The 21,499-nt window shown below is 43.1% G+C and overlaps 1 protein-coding gene across 1 annotated transcript; it reads right to left on the reverse strand.

Moving 5' to 3' along the window:
- Positions 1–128: 128 nt before the first annotated feature.
- F7 (coagulation factor VII) lies at positions 129–17,414 on the reverse strand. The gene is made up of 8 exons (XM_006138946.4): positions 17,256–17,414; positions 10,967–11,127; positions 10,285–10,309; positions 10,081–10,194; positions 7,112–7,252; positions 4,158–4,264; positions 2,693–2,813; positions 129–1,118 (listed from the first exon to the last, which is right to left on the reverse strand). Exons 1-8 carry the CDS (start codon positions 17,323–17,325, stop codon positions 577–579), a joined length of 1,281 nt encoding a protein of 426 aa, XP_006139008.1. The 5' UTR covers positions 17,326–17,414; the 3' UTR covers positions 129–576.
- Positions 17,415–21,499: the final 4,085 nt, after the last annotated feature.

Consider the following 21,499-nt stretch of genomic DNA (forward strand, 5'->3'; position numbering starts at 1 on the left):
TGGCAAACACCTTGGTTTGAATACTGTTACTGTAGGGGGCTACCTAATAAGCACTGACATTCTCTTTGTTCTCATAATGTAATCATGTTATACCAGAGCTAAGTTATCTTAAAGTCAGAGGCACCAGACACAAATATGGATCAATTTTATCATTGTTCACAATATTACATTAGTATTTAATGTAGGAAAAGATGAAACTAAGACTTCAGTAACAAAACCTGGAATGAAATTTTTTTCCCATTTCCTTGGTTCTGGAGTCTTAGGACAGATCACATGTAGCAAGGTTTGCCTTTAGTATTTGCAACTGTGATGTAAGGTCAAGTTGTGGAAATATAATTTACAAGTGTTACCCACTTTGAAAACATTGCTGCAAAATATTTCCTCTTAGATCATAATGTACAAACAATGAGTTTACTGTGACTGAACTGCAAAGGGCTTGCTTTCTAATCCTTAGGTAAAGGTGTGAGTAACTTTTTTAAGATCCTGAAAGAATAATAAACAGGGAAATGTCCCAGGTGGGATTCAAAGATTTCCTCTGCAATGTGGAAATGTTCTGACTAGAGGTAGCCTGGCAGTTTATGAATCCATGTGCCTGTTTAACCATTCAATATATTTAGACACCCGCGTGTAAACTCCGTAAGTGCCTTCGGTAGCACACCCCTTCCCCCAGCTGACAATCCCTGTCAGAAACCAGGTGTTCTTGTACTTTGTGGCATGAGGCCCACCGCTGTCCCCACTGCAGGAGTCTTTGGTCCCACTAAGGTCTCCTGCACAGAACATGTTCTCTGTGATATTTAATTTGGTCTCCTGGACACACTCTTGTGTCTTGACACGTGGCAGATCAACTCTCATCAGAACCGCAGAAGTAGCACCTCCTTCTATTAGACGCCCCCATCCGCTCACAGTGGAGAACTTAATGGAGGACAGCTCATACATTGCAAACTGTTTCTCAGGCAAACATATGGGTACCACGTAATCAGTGAAATTAACAGGTGCCTCTAGGCGCAGCAGGGCAATATCATGGTCAGTTTTTCCTAAAATATAATTTTCATGAATGATCATTTCAGAAACCCTCCTTTCTTGCTCCCCTTCATCATCTTCATCTATTCTGTGTTCTCCTGAAAAAGGAAATAAACTCTTGTCAGGTTCACATTGGTAGTAAACTTCTTAACTCCACACAGCTCTTATGGAAGGAAAGTGCTAAACTGACATTCCTTCTCTTCTTACTTACTATTACTACATTTCTTTGGCCACTACTGAATCCTGCCCAATTAATTCTTGTCTCTGGTTCAGCAGACACAGTATTTGTTACCCCAGAAAGGCCTCTCCTAGAGCCTCTTCCTTCATTCCAGCTTTCTCCCTTGACAGAAGATGTGTTACAGGGCTCAGCAACAGATTTATAGCAGAAGCAACCAGAGTACAGAGGTACTGCTTCTGTAGGGCCCCTTGACAGCATTAGAACTACCCCGCTTGGCTGTTCATTGACTAACTTCTAGCACAGAAAAGACTAGGCTAGGTTCCATGGCACAGTTATATATAGAAGCTAAGTACCAGACACTGGGAGCCAGTGTAACTCCACTGGCATCTGCATTTGCCAGCTGCGGGAGAGAAGAAATGAGAGGGCATAGGTGCTGGAACGAGGGGCGCTGCCACACCCTGTGGCTCCCATCATGGACAGCATTTACAGTTTATATAGTGGCTCTCAGCACACCCCAGTTTATGAATTGTTCCAGCCCCCCGTCAAAGTGCCACCTCCATAGTTTGCACCCCCACTTTCTCCCCACGTGGAAGACATTCTGGAGGATCCATGGGCCAAGGAGGGAGTGGGCCAAGAACAAGAGGGACTGACTATGCTCTCCCTGATTAAATCATAGAACAATAGGACTGGAAGGGACCCCGAGAGGTCATCGTGTCCAGTCCCCTGCCCTCATGGCAGGACCTAATACTGTCTAGACCATCCATGCTAGACATTTATCTAACCCACTCTTAAATATCCCCAGAGATGGAGATTCCACAACCTCCCTGGGCAATTTATTCCAGTGTTTAACCATCCTGACAGTTAGGAACTTTTTCCTAATGTCCAACCTAAACCTGCCTTGCTGCAGTTTAAGCCCATTGCTTCTTGTTCTATCCTCAGAGGCCAAGATGAACAAGTTTTCTCCCTCCTCCTTGTGACACCCTTTTAGAGACCTTGTAGATTGTACAGCAGACCCATGGAGAAATCTTCTCTTCTACCATTTCTTGACAGCAGCATTCCTGCTGGAGTCATGCTGCTAACTGGCTCTGCCTGCCACTGCCCCCAAACTCTCAAGACACCATTCACACCTCTGCATGGTAATAAATCTGGTCCCAGAGCCTGGTTACTAGGCCAATAATTCAGCAAGTTTTAAGCCTCTTCAATCCCAACCTTGACATCTGTTTTGTAAGACTATTATGTTATGGCTGAGGAAGAAGGCAGGGACATTTAGGAACTGCTAACTGCTCCAGTCCAGTAGATGGCCTGTGTCTTTGCAATCAGTTTGGACAGCTATTTTTTGGATATAACCCTAAAAATGTCTGCAAGTTCACCGCAGGCAAAATTGGGATAACTTCTGTAACTTGAGAAGTATTACTCTGGATTTATACAAGATGAAGGTAACCAAAAAACTTTAGGCTACAAAGTCTAAAAAAGTGAGGCAAGAGAAAGACATACCCAGTTTTACTCGGAGCAGTTTTGGATGTGTGTTTTCTAAGCAATGAGCAGCAGTAACCACCCAGCTTGGCGCAAGCAGTGAACCTCCACACTTTTGTTTCTCATTCTCTATTAGCAGAACCTGAAACATGCACAAGAAACTTTTATGTTACACCAAGTCATTTGCTGTGAAATTCTATAGACTTTACAGAAAAAATTCATTGTAATTGGCCTGCAAGGACCATGTCTACTCATCATTTTCCTAACTGATGATTGGTAAAGTTACCATCAACTCTTTGAGGCAGGGACTATGCTGCATAACCCAACAGGGCCTAGGTTTTTAGACCAATCATTTTAGTAACTCAGATTTATAAGTAATTCAGGAGATTATGGGAACTAGACATCCAACTTCCATTGAAACCCAGTAGAGGTGAGCACTTAACTCACTTTGGACCCTTTGAAAATCCCAGCCTTTGATGTAAATACATTGATAAGTAGGCTGTAAATGCTCATGCTGAGTAGCACCTTCATCTGCAAGCAGAAGTAACACTTTAATGTACTACTCAGGGAGAGTAAAAGTAAGACAGCAAGAGTGAAACCATCAGCATCTGAGAGCTTGGCAATGATTGTATGGCTTGTGCTTTTTGGAATTTAAAGTTTACACAGCAATGTATTTGGATCTAAATTACTAACATTACAAGTCGGAAATAAAGGGTTTTATTTTCCTGTTTGCTCAAAAAGAAACTTTGAATTTGGCCCCAAAGCAGACAACTGTCAAGTTGGCTTCCCTGCATACAGAGTTTAGGGAGCATTTTGCATCGCTAATCTCCCTCTCTTTAGTTTCTCTTTCCCCCTAGCAACGTCGATAATTCATCAAGTCATGAGTCACTTCATTCCTAACCTTGAAATCGGTTATGTGAGACTGTTACACTATGGCTGAGGAACAATGCAAAGATATTTAGTAATCACTAATTGTTCCTGTTATAAGCAAGCAGATAGCCATTGTATTGTCAATCCATTGACTGATATTTGTTGTATTTAACCTTTAAAAAGGTTTGCGGAGTCACCCCACGTAAATGTGGAATAGCTCCAGTAACTTGAGAGGCATTATGTTGCATTTACACAAGCGAATGTGACAATAAAACCAAACAAAAGTCTTCCCTTGAACAGTTTTGCTAGAATATATTATTGTTTTTGCCTGTTTTGCCCAAGAGTTCACAATCCCACTAACTACAGCTGACCCCCTTGTGGGCAACCTCAGCAATAAGGCAAACGACTGAATGGGCAGAGCATGGAGACAGCTGAATTACCATTTCGTGCCTGGCAACACAGTCACTCCAGCGGAGGGACAAGGCACGATATCAGGGATGCAGTGAGCATAGGGAGCTTGCATTGCTTTTAGCTGTTCAGTGCCTGAATGGAGGGCTTGGTTACTCAGTAGTAACAAGTACTCAGTAGACGACAAAATATGAAACAGAAAACTCACCTGCCATGGACATTCACCTGGGGGGCAGACATAACCACCTACAATTCTCCCCCGCTGAGTTGCACTTTGCTTTGCTAAAACAGGGATTCGCCCACATGGGTAATCCACTGTGAAAAATAAACAATAAATCATAGTAAGAAGAGTGATTGAATACAATGAATCCACTGGAAAACACACAGGTCCAAATTCTCTGCTAGGGCAACTCCAAAAAAGATTCCTTCCATGAAGTCATATCAGCAGAGAATTTGGCCAGTAATCTAGTGGTGTGCCTAATTACAGAATATTTTTAATTGCCAAGTGGGTAAATGTATTTTTTTTCTGTAGACACTGCTCACATGTGGTGTTACCTTACAATATAGATCATTTGATAAGAAGTTGCACTTGGGTATCACTGGAGGCTCTGAGAAAAGCATTGATGCTGTGTGTTTAGTGCCTCTAATTCCTTCTGGGTTTTCATGATCATCATTTTAAGCAGGCAGGATAAAGGGTTGTCTTTGAATAGTCTATGACACCAAGGTCTGTTACTCTACACTTCCTGTTCCCCCAGTACTGCTAACCTCCAGGTCTGAGGAACACACAGAGGGTGCAAGGTCCCATGTCCTCTCTGACAAGTGGCATCTAAAATCTGCAGAATTCTGCAGCAAAATTCTAGCCTCTGAAGCAGCAGATAGGAAATTCTGTAACTTATTTGGGTAAATGAGGTTGTTAGTGATTTGAAGAGGAATAAAAATAACACTGTTTTATTTGGACATTAAATTCAATATAATTTGTGCTACTCCTAAAACAGGGGCGGAAAACCTAAGGCCCGGGGGCTGGATGCAGCCCCCAGCTCCCCTGGATCTGGCTCCTGAGGCTTGGGGCTCCCCCCAGCCTTGGGGAGCCCATGTTGGCGAGGGGTGGAATTTTTTTTGCTTCTCACTTGTGTGCAGCCCCCGACTGATTTTTCTGTAGGTAAGTGGCCCTGACCCAAAAAAGGTTCCCCACCCCTGCCCTAAATGATCAATGTTGTCACCGTCTCTGGGTCAGCTGACCCTGGTGAGACCTTTTTCTAGTCCCCTTAATGTGCCCCTTTCCACAGGCAGATCCAGGTTTTGCAGCTCAGGTGGGGTGTATGTGATGGACATTGGTGGTGCCACCATCAGTTATACCCCATGGGTTGTTAATGTCACACGTTAGCATGCCTGCTGCTCTCGCTGCCCCTGCACTGAAACCCTAAACTTGGCTTGGAGCAAAAGGGAGGCCAGAAGGGAGCGTGGGGGGAGGGAGCAGGAGAGCATGCCTGCTGTGCACCTACCCTGCAGTGATGGCTCCTAACCACAGGGCTGGGTTCAGCTCCTCCGTATGGGAGTTGCAGCCTGGCGTACAGGGTCGAAGCGCCATTCAGGTTTAGCCCCTCCCCCACTTCTGTCATGATGATGGGGCGGCCAGGATAAATGTGAGTGAGCAGCGGTGTGACATGTTGCATGGGGTCACACCATGCGACTCTTTGTGCCAGACTAGTGCCCAGAGCAGGGAGCTGGGCTCAACCTGGCAGCATGGGAGCTGCCACCAATGGGTGAGGGTGTGATGGGCCTGTTCTCCAGCCCCTTATGAAAAGTGGGGTCAGACACGTCTTTTCGTCAGCTGTGTAATAAGCTTGAAAAGGTGCCTTCTCACACCTTAAGGCAGCCAGTTGTTCCCCTGTCCCTCTGCTAATAGCTCCATCAAGGTCCCCTTTTACATGACAGGCCTGTACCCACTCTTCTCTTTGGGGTGGGACACCACAATCCAGTCACTCCCTGACAGGGTCTCCAGGTGGCACCCCTCTGCCACTCCAGACACCTCACACATCCGTTAGGCACTTGTAAGTAGGGACCCAAAAGCAGTTTCCCAGTGGAAGTGTTTTATTTTGCCCCATCAGTGCATAGTATTCAGAGAAGTGAATTTACAACTAGTCCTACACCTCAACTGCCTCACCTCCACTCGGTCTTCCCCTCCAGCCCATAATTAGGCATGAACCAGCCATGGTGCTCTCCATTATATTGGAGGCCGTGTTGCAGCATGGCCGTACAGATCTCAATCTCAGGCTGCCTGTGTCTTGCTGCAGCAGCTGACAACCATTTCTACCAACCCTTTATGTAGGGTGGATCTCTTAACATATGAGTGTCTTTTGATCTCCATATTCTCAGCTTTTGCAAAACATCTTTGAAGCCAGGTTAGGCTGGAGGTGGTGTCTTTTTGTGACCATAAACTGCCTATTGTATATGAAAACTCATATTGAAATAAATAAAGGTATGAAGCATCTATTCATTGAACACAAATTGACAGCTCCCAGAGAAGCACCATAAAAAGATGTTACCCATAGAATCATAGAAGATTAGAGTTGGAGGAGACCTTAGGAGGACATCAAATCCAACCTTCTGCCCAAAGCAGGACCAACCCCAACTAAGTTATCCCAGCCAGGGCTTTGTGAAGCTGGGACTTAAAAACCTTCATGATGGAGATTCCACCACCTCCCTAGGTAACCCATTCCAGTGCTTCACCACCCTCCAAGGAAAATATGTTACTATAAGAACATAAAAACATAAAAAGGCCATGTTGGGTCGGATCAAAGGTCCATCCAGCCCAGTACCCTGTCTGCCGACAGTGTCCAATGCCAGGTGTCCCAGAGGGAGTGAACTGAACAGATAATGATCAAGAGATCTCTCTCCTGCCATCCATCTCCACCATCTGACAAACAGAAGCCAGGGACACCATTCCTTACCCATACTGGCTAACAGCCATTTATGGACTTAACCTCCATGAATTTATCTAGTTCTCTTTTAAACCCTGTTATAGTCCTAGCCTTCACAACCTCCTCAGGCAAGGAATTCCACAGATTGACTATGCGCTGTGTGAAGAGCTTCCTTTTATTTGTTTTAAACCTGCTGCCTATTAGTTTCATTACGGTAATAACTCGGTTTTTAGAACCTTACCTTGGGGAGTACAGGACACTTCATCACTTGCTAACATGTAACCCTCTGCACAAAAGCACTGTCGTATTGTGGTTGGACTGTCTCTGCAATAATGTTCACAGTGCCCATTTTCATTAATGCACTTCAGTGTGTCATTCAGACCTAAATGCAGGAAAAGACCACATCAGTTCCAGAATGTGGTGTCTTGTGTTTAACTCGAGTCAATTATACTCGGAAATTTTGACCACATTTTGACCTGTGACTCAGTAATGTTGATATATTGATAAAGAAAGCTGCTCCTGGGGGGCAAATGCAAGCACACATTAATGGCAGAGCTGGGAACTAAACACTCCAGCACAAATTAAAGAGTTCAAAAAATGCACCAAAACACACACAGTGATTGCTATTCAAAATAATGACCATTTGTCTCCAGTTACCACAAAATGGTATTTGAGATATAGCAATCTTTACAATAATTGGAATAGACCATCCTTGCGGTAACCAGATGGAGACTGTTAGCAATATGTTTGTTTAACAACTGTAATCATTGTATTCCTTTCACCTGCAGTAATTCACAGGAAAGGCCAGAGGATAATTCACTGCAGCAGAAGACCTGTCTTCTGGAGAAAAAGCACGTCTGAATGTTCATTAACTCAAGCTATCTGAATAGCTGAGCATGTATGGGTGCTTTATCATCATCATTATTACGTATCCAATACTATGAACTCAACCTGACCTGAAAACATGAACTGCAACATGTGAGACAAAACACAAGAGACAGAATAAGCGTGTGGGATGGTATGGACACTCCAGATAGGAAACACTACTGAAGAGGTGGGTTTTCACAAGATTTTTAAAGGAGGTGGTGAAGGGATTTGAAAATATTGAGTAAGAGGCTGTTCTAGTGTGGGACAGCATGAGAAGGTGGCAAAAAGATAGGTCTGTGCAAAGAAGACAGAGCTAGTCATCAGCAAAGAAGCATCAGTAGAGTACAGGAAATGGGAAGGGGTATAGGAAGTGAGGGAATATAAGCTGTGAAATCACAGAAGCCTTGTTACAGTACTGGTTGAACATCTCTAGTCTGGCACTCTCTGGTCCGGCAATATCTGTGGCCCGGCATGATTTGAGTTAGCTGGATGTCCACTTATCATGGGTGTGGCCAAGTTTCCTATGGTCCCATAAAGTTTGTTTACAACCACCAGTCCTGGCTCTCAGTGTTCAGTACTGTTACTTAGCTCTAATTTACCTGTAAATTTCTTCTAGGAGCCCAATAAGCAGTGGAAGTGTTGGTAATGCTGCTAGACAGCATTGACTTCCCATGGTCCGGCACAGGTCAGATCTTGAGGGTGCCGGACTAGAGAGGTTCAACCTGTTGTTAGAGCCACTAGTTAGATAACAATGTTAGACCAGATAAGCTTCTGATCCTCCTTTGGGCCTACACTATGCTTATGTACCGAGTATATTGAGTTAGAACCAATGCTGCTTGTCATCAGTGGAAAGACTCCCACAGATATCGCTGGACATTGGATTTGTCCCATTGTGCTTTTAATGAAGGTATAGGTAAGGACTGTTCTTTTCTGCATGTGTTTATATACAGACATGGCCACCCCTTCTACAATATTATGATAAATCTAGGGCAAAGTGTGTCTGCTAAAGTACCCTTGCAAAAGTCATCATTTGCTGACCATTACTGTCCTGAGGAAATGTATGCATTGTCATTGTATATGAAGTTACAAGAGTCTGCTACTTATTTGTTACTGAAACATGTCAAGCGATTGCGAAATGCCCATCGACTAGCCACTCAGAGAAGGAACAGAAATTACATATATTGAAACCTTGCATGCCAATCATAAGTAGACAAAAAGTGCAAGCAACATTTTGCAATTCATAATGAAGGATGGTCAGCAGCACACATACACCACGAAGACTGCCTAATCCCACGACATAGCATGGGTTTTTCCTGCACCTATAGAAGAGGAACACCATGGGCCTACTCTCTCCTTTCCATCTCAACACCTGGAAGCAAGACTGTTAGAAGACAAAGAGAAATCTCTTTGTACTGGGAGGAAGGGATAGTCTTAACTAGAAAGCCTGAAAGCTGCCTGAAAAGTCCAGCAGGGTGAGAAAAACTGTTTGATTCAAATCTTGTTCAACCTGATAAAATTTAGGATTTAGAATGTATGTTTACTTCTTATTTCTTATGTAGCCAACTCAGATCTTTATGCCTATGCACATATAATCACTGAAAATCTACTTTTGTTGAGTTAATAAACTTATTTTAATGGTTAATCTAAATGAATGAGTTTATCTAAAGTGCTTGGGGGAACTGCTCAGTTCACAGAGCTGGTGCATGTCCCACCACCCTTTGAAAGGAGAGGCAAGCTCATTAGTGAGCTTGCATTGATCTTGAGCAATTCAATATGCACTTTTCTGGGGTGGAAGGCTAGGGTCTCCTTGTGTGCAGTTCATAAGTGGCTTAGAAGAGAATTCATGTAACTTTGCTGGGCGTAGCTCTGCAAACTGATGGCTAAGGGAAAGGAGTCTGGAGGGGTTGGCTTTTCACTATGTAGGAGACAGCCTGGAGAAGAGAGTTAATGAGGGGACGGACAATGGTTATGCAGTGCAGATTGCATGTTGGGGTGTGTCACACTATTGCCATTTCTAAGCCATAGAGTTACTATAAATCAGTGAGAAAAATGCTCTTTTTCCCTCAGGTGAGTGAAAACAGTGAACTCCTTAGAAGATCTACACTATGTAATGATTATGTGGCTATTATTTAGAGTGACTGCAATACCTGTTTCCTAAATGCTGAATAAAACATAGCAGTGTTTTCTGTGAGAATGATGCACAGTAATGTTGACAAGTTTCAGAGGGGGAGCCCTGTTTGCACAGTAATGTTGTTTGCTACCAGTCCTTTTTAAAATCAACAATGTATTCATCAGAGCACCTAACATTTGAATAGGATTTTTTTTAAAGTTTTAATATCTGACCTCTCTCACAGTTTTTGCCCTTATACTCCTCAGGGCAAAGGCAAACATAAGCCTGAAATTCATCGACACACGTCCCACCATTCTGACAGGGGGCAGAGTCACATTGGTTGGCATCTGTAAAAACACAGTGTCAGCAAAGGCTCACAGGAAGGACTGCAGTGGTGTAATTTCAGTAAATTATTAGAACACATGAAATTCTCATACCAACATAAGTGTGCCAGAATTCCATCTGTAAAAAAGAGAGGGAAAAGGGCATAAGGAATTATCCAGACATATAATGTATCATTTCATGAACAAAGGATAAGAGCATGTACAATACCGAAACAAATAAATTATAGAGTTATTGCACATAGTTGGTTGAAGGGTGAAGAAAATTGTGGCTACTTAGAGAACATGTCTAAAATTGTACACAATATTAATTTGTGTATATTTTAAGACAAAGGTAATACAAGACAAAGGTACTACAGGTTGAACCTCTCTAATCCAGCACACTCTGGTCCAGCAACATCCGTGGTCCGACTTGATTTTAGTCAGCAGGATGTCCACTTATCATGGGTGTGGCTAAGTTTCACACAGTCCCATAAAGTTTGTTTATTTAGGTCTAATTTTCCCCCATATGTCTTCTAAGAGCCCAGTAAGCAGTGGAAGTGTCGGTGATACTGCTAGACAATACTGACCTCCCATGGTTCGGCAAATTCTCTAGTTTGGCACCAATCAGGTCTCGAGGATGCCAGACTAGAGAGGTTCAACCTGTATGTTATATACTTTACAGCTCTCAGGGTTTAAGAGGCAAAATCTATTTATGTTTCTACTAATAAGATAGGAAGAGATAAGATAAAGATCAGGCCAACAGAAAACTCCTTAGCCAGTGCTACTCCTTACTTACTGTTCTTTTAGTGTCTTGAAAGATTTCTCTGGCTTCCTCATAGGAACACAATTCTTCAACGCACTCCCGTTCTAGTGACCCTCTTTTTAACTCCTCAAGGAAGCTATTAGCTCTTCTTTGTCTTTTCAGCAAGCTGTTTGCCTGCTCCTGCTTTAAAAAGACTGAAAAATTGAAATAATTGGCACTCTGCATACACATTTCTCTCCTCAGAAACAAAATACAGTAGGAACTCAGGGTTATGAACTGACCAGTCAACCATATACCTCATTTGGAACCAGATGTATACAATAAAGCAACAGCAGAGATAAAAAAAAACTAAAATAAAAATATATCACAGATGCAGTACAGTACTGTGATAAATGTAAGCTAATACAAATAAAGAGAAAAGAGCATTTTATTTTGCATAATAAAGTTTCACAGCTGTATTAGGTCAATGTTCAGTTATAAACTTTTGAAAGAATAACTGTAATGCTTTGTTCAGAGTTACAAACAACCTCCATTCCCGAGGTGTTTGTACATCCTCTGAGAGTCTACTGTAAGCCACTCAGAGTTCAGGTCCCTTTACTTTTTAAATTCAAGCTGTTTGCAACAATATTTAAAGCAGGTAGAGACACATTATTTACTTATGCTGCTGTACATGAGGTAAAGTGATATATTCCACGTCTTTATGCAGACTAAAATTTTAGAATTATAGCAGTTCTTCACCCAAATAATTCATGAAGAGTTACCATTCATCACATGGGTAGGTTTGAAAAAAAAGTAGGACAGGATTTCCTTTAGTTCTGGCAGTCAGTCAACAACATTTCTGGAAATTAGACAAGCAGCACGTTATTTTGAAATAAGTCATTTCAAAATAAAGTAGAGTCCTGATTATCTGACCTAAATCGGACCGAGGGATGGTCAGATTAACAAAAATGTCGGATAATATGGAAACTGGTATGAAATCAGGTTTATTACTTATTATTCTACAGAACAACTAACATAATAGAGTACAGAACATTTAGTATGCAGTATGGCAGAGTGCTAAAGTTATTGTTTAAAAAAATTAGTGATTGACGTTTGTTTCCCAGCTTTGTTTCTCTTCCTTGCAGCAAGGTCGCACCAGCGTCTCAATAACATAACATCATTAGCAGTTGCCTCCCCTTGTTGTTCAACGTAAGCCAGTGCCACCTTGAGAACCTTGATCCCTTCGTTATGACTAATTCTCTCCATTTTGTCATTGTCATTTGTATCATCTTCATCGTCATTGTCATCCCGATTCACCAGAGCTATTATGTCGTGGCCAGTCATTTCTTGTTGCTCGTCTTTCTCCATCCATTCCTGTATTTCATCATCATCCACCTTCTCGCAGCCTGGAATTTGCTGTAACAAAGGTAATAGGTTATCACAATTTTCTTACACCATTTCTTATATGTTTTCGTCTTCTGAAAGTAACTATCTCCATGATCTTGCCAGAGTTTGTGGTTCAATCTCTTCCCATGATTGTAAGATCCAATAAATAACATCTTTTATGTTCACTGTCCTTCGCTTATATAGCATACCATTTCCATCGTCTATCACCTCAATGAGCGTAGTTAAAAGCTTACGACGATATTTTTTCTTTAATGCTTCAAGCACACCCTGGTCCATAGGCTGACACAATGAGGTGATAGTAGGAGGAAGAAAAATCACTCCAATGTCCCCACTGATCAATTCATTCTCATGAGGATGAGATGGCTCATTATCAATGACAAGGATTGCTTTCCTTGGTAGGTTTAGCAAATTCAAAAATTGTTCTACTGAAGGAAGAAATTCATTGAAAAACCAGCCTCAGAAAATTGATTAATCCATCTATGCATTCCTCTGATTTTTGTACGAAACTGGTAGAGCAGTAGGTGTTATGTTTTTGAAAGCTCGTGGGTTTTTTTGCCTTTCCAATAAATGTGAGTCTTAGTTTGTGGTTACCAGTAGCGTTACTACAGGCTAGAATTGTCACTCTTTCTTTACTTCGTTTATACCCAGGAGCTGAAACTTCAGCCTGGGAAGCTAGAGTTTTTGAAGGCAGCATTTTATAGTTTAAGCCTGTCTCATCACAGTTATATAACTGCTCACCTGATAATCCTTCATTGTCGATGAGATAATGAAAATTTGCTTTAAATTTCAGAAACCCTTCCTGATTTGCCGATAATTTTTTGCCACATATACTGAGCTGCCTTAACCCATATCTTTTTTTCCAGATATCAAGCCAGCCTACACTAGCCGTGAAATCAGGTTCCCCTTCATTAAATTCCTTTTGAAAACTCAGAGCTTTCTCTTGCAGAATCGGGCCTGTGACAGGCATGCCCTTATCCCTTTGCTGTGTGAACCATAAGAACAAAGCTTCACTCACTTTTTCATGTTCACATTTTTTCGTTTTTCTGTCCTTCAGTCCTGCACTTGAGGGTCGATCAAAGCACCACTTTTCTAACTCACTTATTTTCCTCTTCCAGTCACCAACTGTAACTCATCCCACACCGAGTTCAGATGCAATTTTTAGCATGGACTCACCTTTGTCTACTCTCTTTAATGCTTCAGGTTTTTGTTCAATGGAAAGAACCACTTTTTTTCCTCTTTTCATATGCCATGTTCCTCAAACAATAAAAGTATATTACAGTAAGGGGAACATGCAATTGGAAAAATGAAACACAATCACAGCACAAACATAAATCAGTGGTGCAGAGGAACAAACGAAGCTACGGCCATTGCGGTATGTGATGCATGGACACGTAAATAGCACGCTGAATGGCTGTGTCGGTTAAACTGGCAGGTCGGATAAGCGAAGGTTGGATAATCAGGACTCTACTGTAATGGAATTGCTGCGTAGACGTTTGCATTGTTATTCCAAAATGCTGCTGCTGGGTAGACGCACCCTTAATGTGCAAGAGGAGCAGAAGTCAAGTTGGTGTGCTACAGAGCACTGTGCTGTGCAAGAGAACACATCTCCGTTCTACACGTTTCTGCAAAATGTGAACTTTTTTTTAAAATAAGAGTTACAGTTGTTCTGTAGTAGAGACCCAGTCCGGGCTTCTGCCTTTAGGGCACCATCACTAAACAAATGCTAAATTAATATAAAATTATCTCTCTACTATTATAAAAGGCGAGGGGTCCATCACGCAGTCACACAGAACATTTGAGAATACACTGGAAGACTTGAGAAGTCTGGGTCTGGGGTGGTTTTTCCAGAGGCCAAATGGATAAGGCATCAGCCTCCAGAATTTGGGATTGTGGGTTTGAGTCCTGCCCCAGGAGCAACTGGGCAGCTGCCTCCAGCTTACCCAGGGCTAGATTTAGCACCAGCTGAGGGTAGGGAGGTGGGTTACCAGCTTCTCCAGGGCTGGAGCTGGAAGGGGTGAGCAGCTGGGTCGCTGAGCCACTTACTCTAGCTGCAGTGAGCAGAGCAACAATTGGCCCTGGGGTGGGGGTGCTGTGCAGGCAGGGAGAGCAGCCCTGGGCCCTACCCTGTGGGATAGGGTCTGGGGGTGCAATGCCAGCACATGGTGGGTTGGTGGAGGGGAGGCGTAGCACTCCCTGCTTTCAGTGCCTTCCCTGAGGGACAGCTCCCAGTCTCCTCAGCCAGGGCAGCTCCCCGCAGTGCCCTGCCCTCCCCCACGTGAGGGAAGCTCCCAGAACCACATCCCCCATCCTAGGGCTGCAGCTGGGGACAATGCTGGCTCAGCTTTGCCCAGCCACAAGGGACAAGAGAGCAGCCCAGCTCCCTGGGCTGATCCCACTGAGGCAGAGCTGGGACCCTAGAGCCTCCCAGATCTAGTGTCTGTCACAGGGTTTATTTATTGTAACAATCACTCCCATGTGGCAGCCAGATGCTGCTCTAGGGAATAAGTTAGCCAAGTGTGGAATGGAGGCTGCACCTTAGAATCATAGAATAATAGGACTGGAAGGGACCTCGAGGGGTCATCGAGTCCAGCCCCCCGCCCCCAAGGCAGGACCAAGCTCCGTCTACACCATCCCTGACAGATGTCTATCTAACCTGTTCTTAAATATCTCCAGAGAGGGAGATTCCACCACCTCCCTTGGCAATTTATTCCAATATTTGACCACCCTGACGGTTAGGAATTTTTTCCTAATGTCCAATCTAAACCTCCCCTGCTGCACTTTAAGCCCATTACTCCTTGTCCTGTCCTCAGAAACCAAGAGGAACAAAATTTTCTCCTTCCTCCTTGTGACACCCTTTTAGATATTTGAAAACCGCTATCATGTCCCCCCTTAATCTTCTTTTTTCCAAACTAAACAAGACCAGTTCATGAAGCCTGGCTTCATAGGTCATGTTCTTTAAACCTTTAATCATTTTTGTCGCTCTTCTCTGTACCCTTTCCAATTTCTCCACATCTTTCTTGAAATGTGGCGCCCAGAACTGGACACAATACTCCAGCTGAGGCCTAACTAGTGCAGAGTAGAGCGGCAGAATGACTTCACGAGTTTTGCTTACAACACACCTGTTGACACAACCTAGAATCATATTTGCTTTTTTTGCAACAGCATCACACTGTTGACTCATATTCAACTTGTGGTCCACTATGACCCCTAGATCCCTTTCCGCCATGCTCCTTCCTAGACAGTCGCTTCCCATCTTGTATGTATGGAACTGATTGTTCCTTCCTAAGTGGAGCACTTTGCATTTCTCTTTATTAAACCCCATCCTGTTTACCTCTGACCATTTCTCTAACTTGCTAAGGTCATTTTGAATTATGTCCCTATCCTCCAAAGAAGTTGCAACCCCACCCAGTTTGGTATCATCTGCAAACTTAATAAGCATACTCTCTATCCCAATATCTACATCATTGATGAAGATATTGAACAGTACGGGTCCCAAAACAGACCCTTGCGGAACTCCACTTGTTATCCCTTTCCAGCAGGATTTAGCACCGTTAACAACTCTCTGACTACGGTTATCCAGCCAATTATGCACCCACCTTATCGTGGCCCTATCTAAGTTATATTTGCGAGGGAGGGAGTTGGGCAGGCTGGCTAGGACCTAGCCGACTGGCACCTGGATGACACACTCCAGTGGTTCCAGTGCTCTCAGCAGGTGAGAGTGCACTGTGTGCGCAGACAGTGTGAGGTGGTGGTGGAGCAGCGGGTCCTTCATGGACAAGATGGCTGCCAGGTCTGCTTTTGCCCCACTCCTGCACCAGGCCAACCTGAGTGGCGTCTACCATCGCAATGACATTTATTAGCATTTATTAATGCTGGTAACTGATAATAAACTGATAATAAATAATGCAACTCAGTGATGTATTTCTGAATCTTGACATAGTAGACTGTAAAAAAAACAATCATTCTACGAGGTGAACAATGTCCTACCATATATTAATTAGTTGATTCTGAAGCCTAGTGATGACAATTTTACTTCTGAGCATTTTGACAGAAACATTCAACTGCTCTGGGATGGTGGGTAAAGCTGGGGATAGAAGATGGAGCTTGAGCAGAGTAGTCCCAAAATGTTTCCTCTCCAACATAATTCCCAATGGAAAATGAACAGTCTTCCATTTGGAGGTATCTCTGCCAGGCAGTGCCCAGCCACACTGATAGGAGGGGGGTTTGGAAGTTTACTCCACTCATACTTGTACTAGAGTATTTCTGTTCCTAGATTACCAGCCACCAAATTATCATTAACATATATATATTTAAAAACATAAAAGGGATTACTGTAGATGGCTTCCATGATAATTACGTCTGTATACGTATTTACTATAGTACACACAGTGCAATGTCTTTTTCTTATGCTCATATCAAGTTTCATCCTTTCATTTTGTTGAATACCGATATTTTTAATTTTTTGCAATTGCTTTCTTACTTCACTTGTCCTCATTAACTTACTGAAGGGAAGAGAATCTAAGGGCACCACCATTCTATAGCTAAAAAGGTATACGGAAATCTTCGTAGAATTGTATTTTTTTTATTGTTGATCAAGTCTTGGTGGGGAGGGGGGAAGGGTGTCACTCTGTGGATTGACTGAGCTCTATGATTACTAGTGCCCTTTGGTTCCCTGGGAGCGGATTCTGGTGCACATATTGAGATAACTTATTCATCTATGAGCCTAGCAGGAATTTTTCCCAATTGATACAGTAAGAGCATGAACACAATTGCCACCCAAAACAACGAGCTCATTAGAACACCTGAACAGACTTAGACACATTCATTAGGAATCGTTCTGTACAGCCATTGCTGTGGATGATCCAACACGCCTCAAGAATCATGTGATTAACAAAGCAATAAATAATGATCATTACAGCAGTTTCCTGAGACATACCTGTAGCCAGAAAAAGAGGTAGCAATAGCATAAAGCAGAGAAGCAAAACCACGTAGTTACTGGAAGCCATGATGAAACAGAAATGCCAGTGTCCCAATATCTTGCAGCCCTTGCTGAAATGTCAACATGGTGAAAGCTCTCTATTTCAAAGGCTTTGACCTGGAGGAGGAGTTGGGTAGTCATTAAACACAGAGAGCTAAACCCCATGCAAATAATTCTATTCGTGCAGAAACGTACCAACTAATCCCCTACATGGTCTTAAAAAACAGGCAAAAATCTTAGTTGAGAAGAATTCCCATTCATAGTGCCCAAAGGCTATACTGAACATTATGAATGTTGTAGTGTGTTCTTACTAACAGCACAGCATACTATTAAATGTGGACTATGAGTGCCAAATTACAGCCTGGATAGCATGCCATTACATTTTGTATGTCGCCACCCCCAATTCACAGATGAATCAGAACTCCAAGATTAGGTGATGGGGGGGAGGGAGGGTCAAGGTAAAGATCTGGAGTATCTTTGAAGGGGATCACATTATTGAGGTTTTCAAATGTATCATGTTGCTTTCCTTTGTGGTCCCCAGTGGGAACCCTGAACCACTGTCTGATTTTATATTGCGACACCAATTAACAAACAAGGAATACCAGGTTCCGCTTTGGACTCATTTTGCTGCAGTGAAGGAGCTGTGTACTTTATCACCATGGACTTCTACACAAAGGGCTTGCAGTGTATTGGAAAGAAAAGAATGGAGCAAAATTTCATTTAATTAATAATTGTAGTAGTTTGACCAAATTGACAGCTAAAGTTATATCTGGAATATAAGCATTCCTATGTATTCATGTCTATCAAGGGCTAATTGTATCAGAACACATAATTTACAACATTCTTAAGCAAAGATTTGACTAATATCAGCAAGGTTAGATGCAATGATTTATCAATGGGGATTGGAGCATTCCATAGGGCCTGGGGTATTTTCCAGTCAATTCTTCACTTCATTAGGTTAAAAGAAAGCAGCTGCTTTGTGCACATCAGAACAATGAAGGGAAGCACAATTTTTATACTATTGCCAGGCTTCATCATCATCATCTCCTCCCTGCTGAAGTCATAAGTGACTATCAAAGAATCAGTCTCTGTCACCTGAGAAATCAAAGAGTCCTGCCCATCTAGATGTATTATTTACACGGTTCTTGTAACTCACACTTTATGTGCGGTGATGTACATCCTTTTTGGACATCTGGTTTACAATATGGAAAAACTGACCTTTTGGGGCATCTTTTATTTATTGGACTCTGGCTAATTCCCAGAAAACTCATTTCCTGGAATTTTCAGAGGCTAATGGTGGGAACTGTTACAGGAAAGAGGGAAGGAGTATGACTGCTGGAGAACACAAGACACTATAACAATGAATGAGTCTCAAAATATTCCGCGCCTCTGCTATTGGAAATCCCCATTTGTACCTTGGCTTATCCTCACCTAACCCTAAACCCACCCCCACCTTGCCCTCTCCTTTAGCTTGGAGCTAGCTGGGGGATGGGGGACTGTGATAGGCATTCAGAGGAAAAACCACCTGGAGAAGTGATGATCTGCAGAGAAATGAGGCTACTGGCAGAAGCAAGGCAAGTGAAGAGTAGGAAATGGGGTGGGAAGCTCTGCTACTCAGCAGGGAGGTTTCTGGGGGATCTTGGGGTGAATAGACAAGGTGGGAGGGGTCCTGTATTCAAGGAAAGAGACAAGGGGATGAGGGGAGGAGGACAAACTGGGAAGGAAATCTGTCTCCACTGACCATGGGGAAGGGGATAGGAGCAGAGACTGCAACTATGGCTACATCAAGACGACACGCCTTTTTCGAAAGAGGCTTTTTTGAAAGATACTTTTGAAAAAGCCTCTTTCGAAAAAGAGCATCTAGACTACAACCAGTACTTTCAAAAAAGCAAGCCGCAGTCTGGATGCTCTCTTTCAAAAAAGCACAGTTTGCATTACATAGTGCCTATTTTGAAAGAACACTTTCAAAAAAAGGCATTATTCCTTGTAAAACGAGGTTTTTTGCAGTCCACAAAACTGCTGTGTTTTGATTTACTGTTGACAGAACGTGGCAGCAGTCTAGACACAGGTAAAGTTTTTTCAAAAAATTCCTAGACACACCCATACATTTTTTGTTTGCAGCTCTGAGTGAGGAACAGCAAGACAATACTGTAGCTTTTCAAAGAGTTCAGATAAGAATATATTTGTCAGAGCCACACTGCAATTTTTCTTATCTTATCTTCTTAGAACAGAAAAGCCACTGTCCTGTCTGAGGGAGTCTCTTCCTGTTATGCAAGTGAGAGCATAGGGCCACGTGTCTGACATTTCTTTATCTACCACCACATTCAGTGGCTTTTTTTTTAAACTTCTTTGACTCACCCTATACAAGGGATGGCACTTACACACACACAAAAAAACCCTTTGGATAAGAATTTATTACTATGTCTGGAGCGCTTGCTTGGTGCCACGTTTAGTCTTGTTCCTAAATCTCCGTAAGGGGCCAGCTGGAAGAAAAGACAGATGTTTGGATACATGGCAGACGCCTAACACTTTTACTTTTAAAAAAACCTAGCTTCAGCAACAAGCATTTCCATGTACTTGTGTTCTAAGACTATGGATTTCCATCTACTTTATTTGACTTCTAAATCAGATTTTGTTCCCAAACCCTCCTAATTACATCAATCATACAATGGTATTACACTGCTGTTGTACATTCTGTGTGATTCATATGACATTTTACATTTCCGCCCTCTCATTTTATTGGTATCTCAAACCTGTGAGGTTCTGATTTAACAGTTTGTTTGTGATTGCAATACAAATATTATGGAAGGGAAGCCCCAGGAGTGAGAATCTAGGAAATATACGAGTCATGTAGTGAAACACTTCATTCAAAGAAATACTGGTGTAATTAGGCTGAGGGGTGATGACACTGGTAGGCATCACTAGAAGAGCAAGTATTAAAAAGAGCACCAATGAAGTTTCCCATGGGACTTTCCTCCTAATTAGCTTCAGAGTCACAGACTCCTTTCCTAAGTTGTTGCCTAGCCAGCCCTGGCAACAAAGCCAGCCCTGGCAACTTACCTTGAAGAGCTGCATTACTTACAGTATAAATTATTTTCCCTCTTTTTAGGACCTGGGCCAGCAGCATCCAAACCAACCCCTCTGCGTTTTCTGTTTCAGAGAATTCCTAATCCCAAGTGTTCACCCCTCTTTTTAGTGACTAAGTGCATCTAGACCTAAAAGCATGTCCACATTGAGTGGACCCTGAACCGAGGTTAAGGATGGCCGGAAGCAGTGCCGGCAGGGCATCAGATTAGGACTTAGAGTGTGGAGCTGCTGTCTCAGGCTAGCCGAGGGCTGTGCTTAAAGGTCCCGACCCCCACCCAGGACAGACAGTTCTCAGGGGTTCCCCGCTTGCAAAGCAGTCCTGGCTTGGAGTGCCCTGAGTGCCCACACACGGCACATCACAGCACTCAGCCATCAGCCTGGCTGCACTTGCCGCAGGCTGCCATCCGGGAGGGGTCAATCGGGGGGCTGCAGGAGAGTTTCCACCCCGAGGAGCCCACAGAGCCACCCCAGTCCTCCTCATCGGGGGCTCGTACCCCATTCCTCCCTCACCTCCTTCCACTTAACTATCCCTAGCCCCCCTTCCTGATGTACAAATTAAAGGACACGTGTGGTCAAAAGTAGAAACTCTCTTTATTGAACAAAACTGGGGGAGACTGGGAAAAGGAGGTGGGAGAGGGGAAGAGAGAGGCTGGGAGAGGGGAGGGCAACCAAAATGATCAGGGGTTTGGAACAGGTCCCATATGAAGAGAAGCTAAAGAGACTGGTACTTCTCAGCTTAGAAAAGAGGAGACTGAGGGGGGATATGATAGAGGTCTGTAAAAGCATGAGTGGTGTGGAGAGGGTGCATCAAGAAAAGTTCTTCATTAGTTCCCATAATAGAAGGACTAGAGGACACCAAATGAAATGAATGGGTAGCAGGCTTCAAACTAATAACAGAAAGTTCTTCTTCACAAAGCAAATAGTCAACCTGTGGAACTCCTTGCTGCAGGAGGCTCTGAAGGCTAGAACTATAATAGAGTTTAAAGAGAAGTTAGATAAAGTCATGGAGGTTGGCTCCATGTAGTGGTATTAGCCAGGGGGTAGAAATGGTGTCCCTGGCCTCTGTTTGTGGAAGGCTGGAGATGGATGGCACGAGACAAATGGCTTGGTCATTG

The sequence above is a fragment of the Pelodiscus sinensis genome, chromosome 1, assembly GCF_049634645.1.
Source record: "Pelodiscus sinensis isolate JC-2024 chromosome 1, ASM4963464v1, whole genome shotgun sequence".
Taxonomy (NCBI): domain Eukaryota; kingdom Metazoa; phylum Chordata; order Testudines; family Trionychidae; genus Pelodiscus; species Pelodiscus sinensis.

Coding starts and splice junctions, on each gene's coding strand:
- F7 (XM_006138946.4), bottom strand. CDS start 17,325: ATGGCTTCCAGTAACTACGTGGTTTTGCTTCTCTGCTTTATGCTATTG. Junction 11,128..17,255: donor ACCTCTTTTTCTGGCTACAG/GTATGTCTCAGG, acceptor TCAATTTTTCAG/TCTTTTTAAAGCAGGAGCAG. Junction 10,195..10,284: donor ATTCTGGCACACTTATGTTG/GTATGAGAATTT, acceptor GTGTTTTTACAG/ATGCCAACCAATGTGACTCT.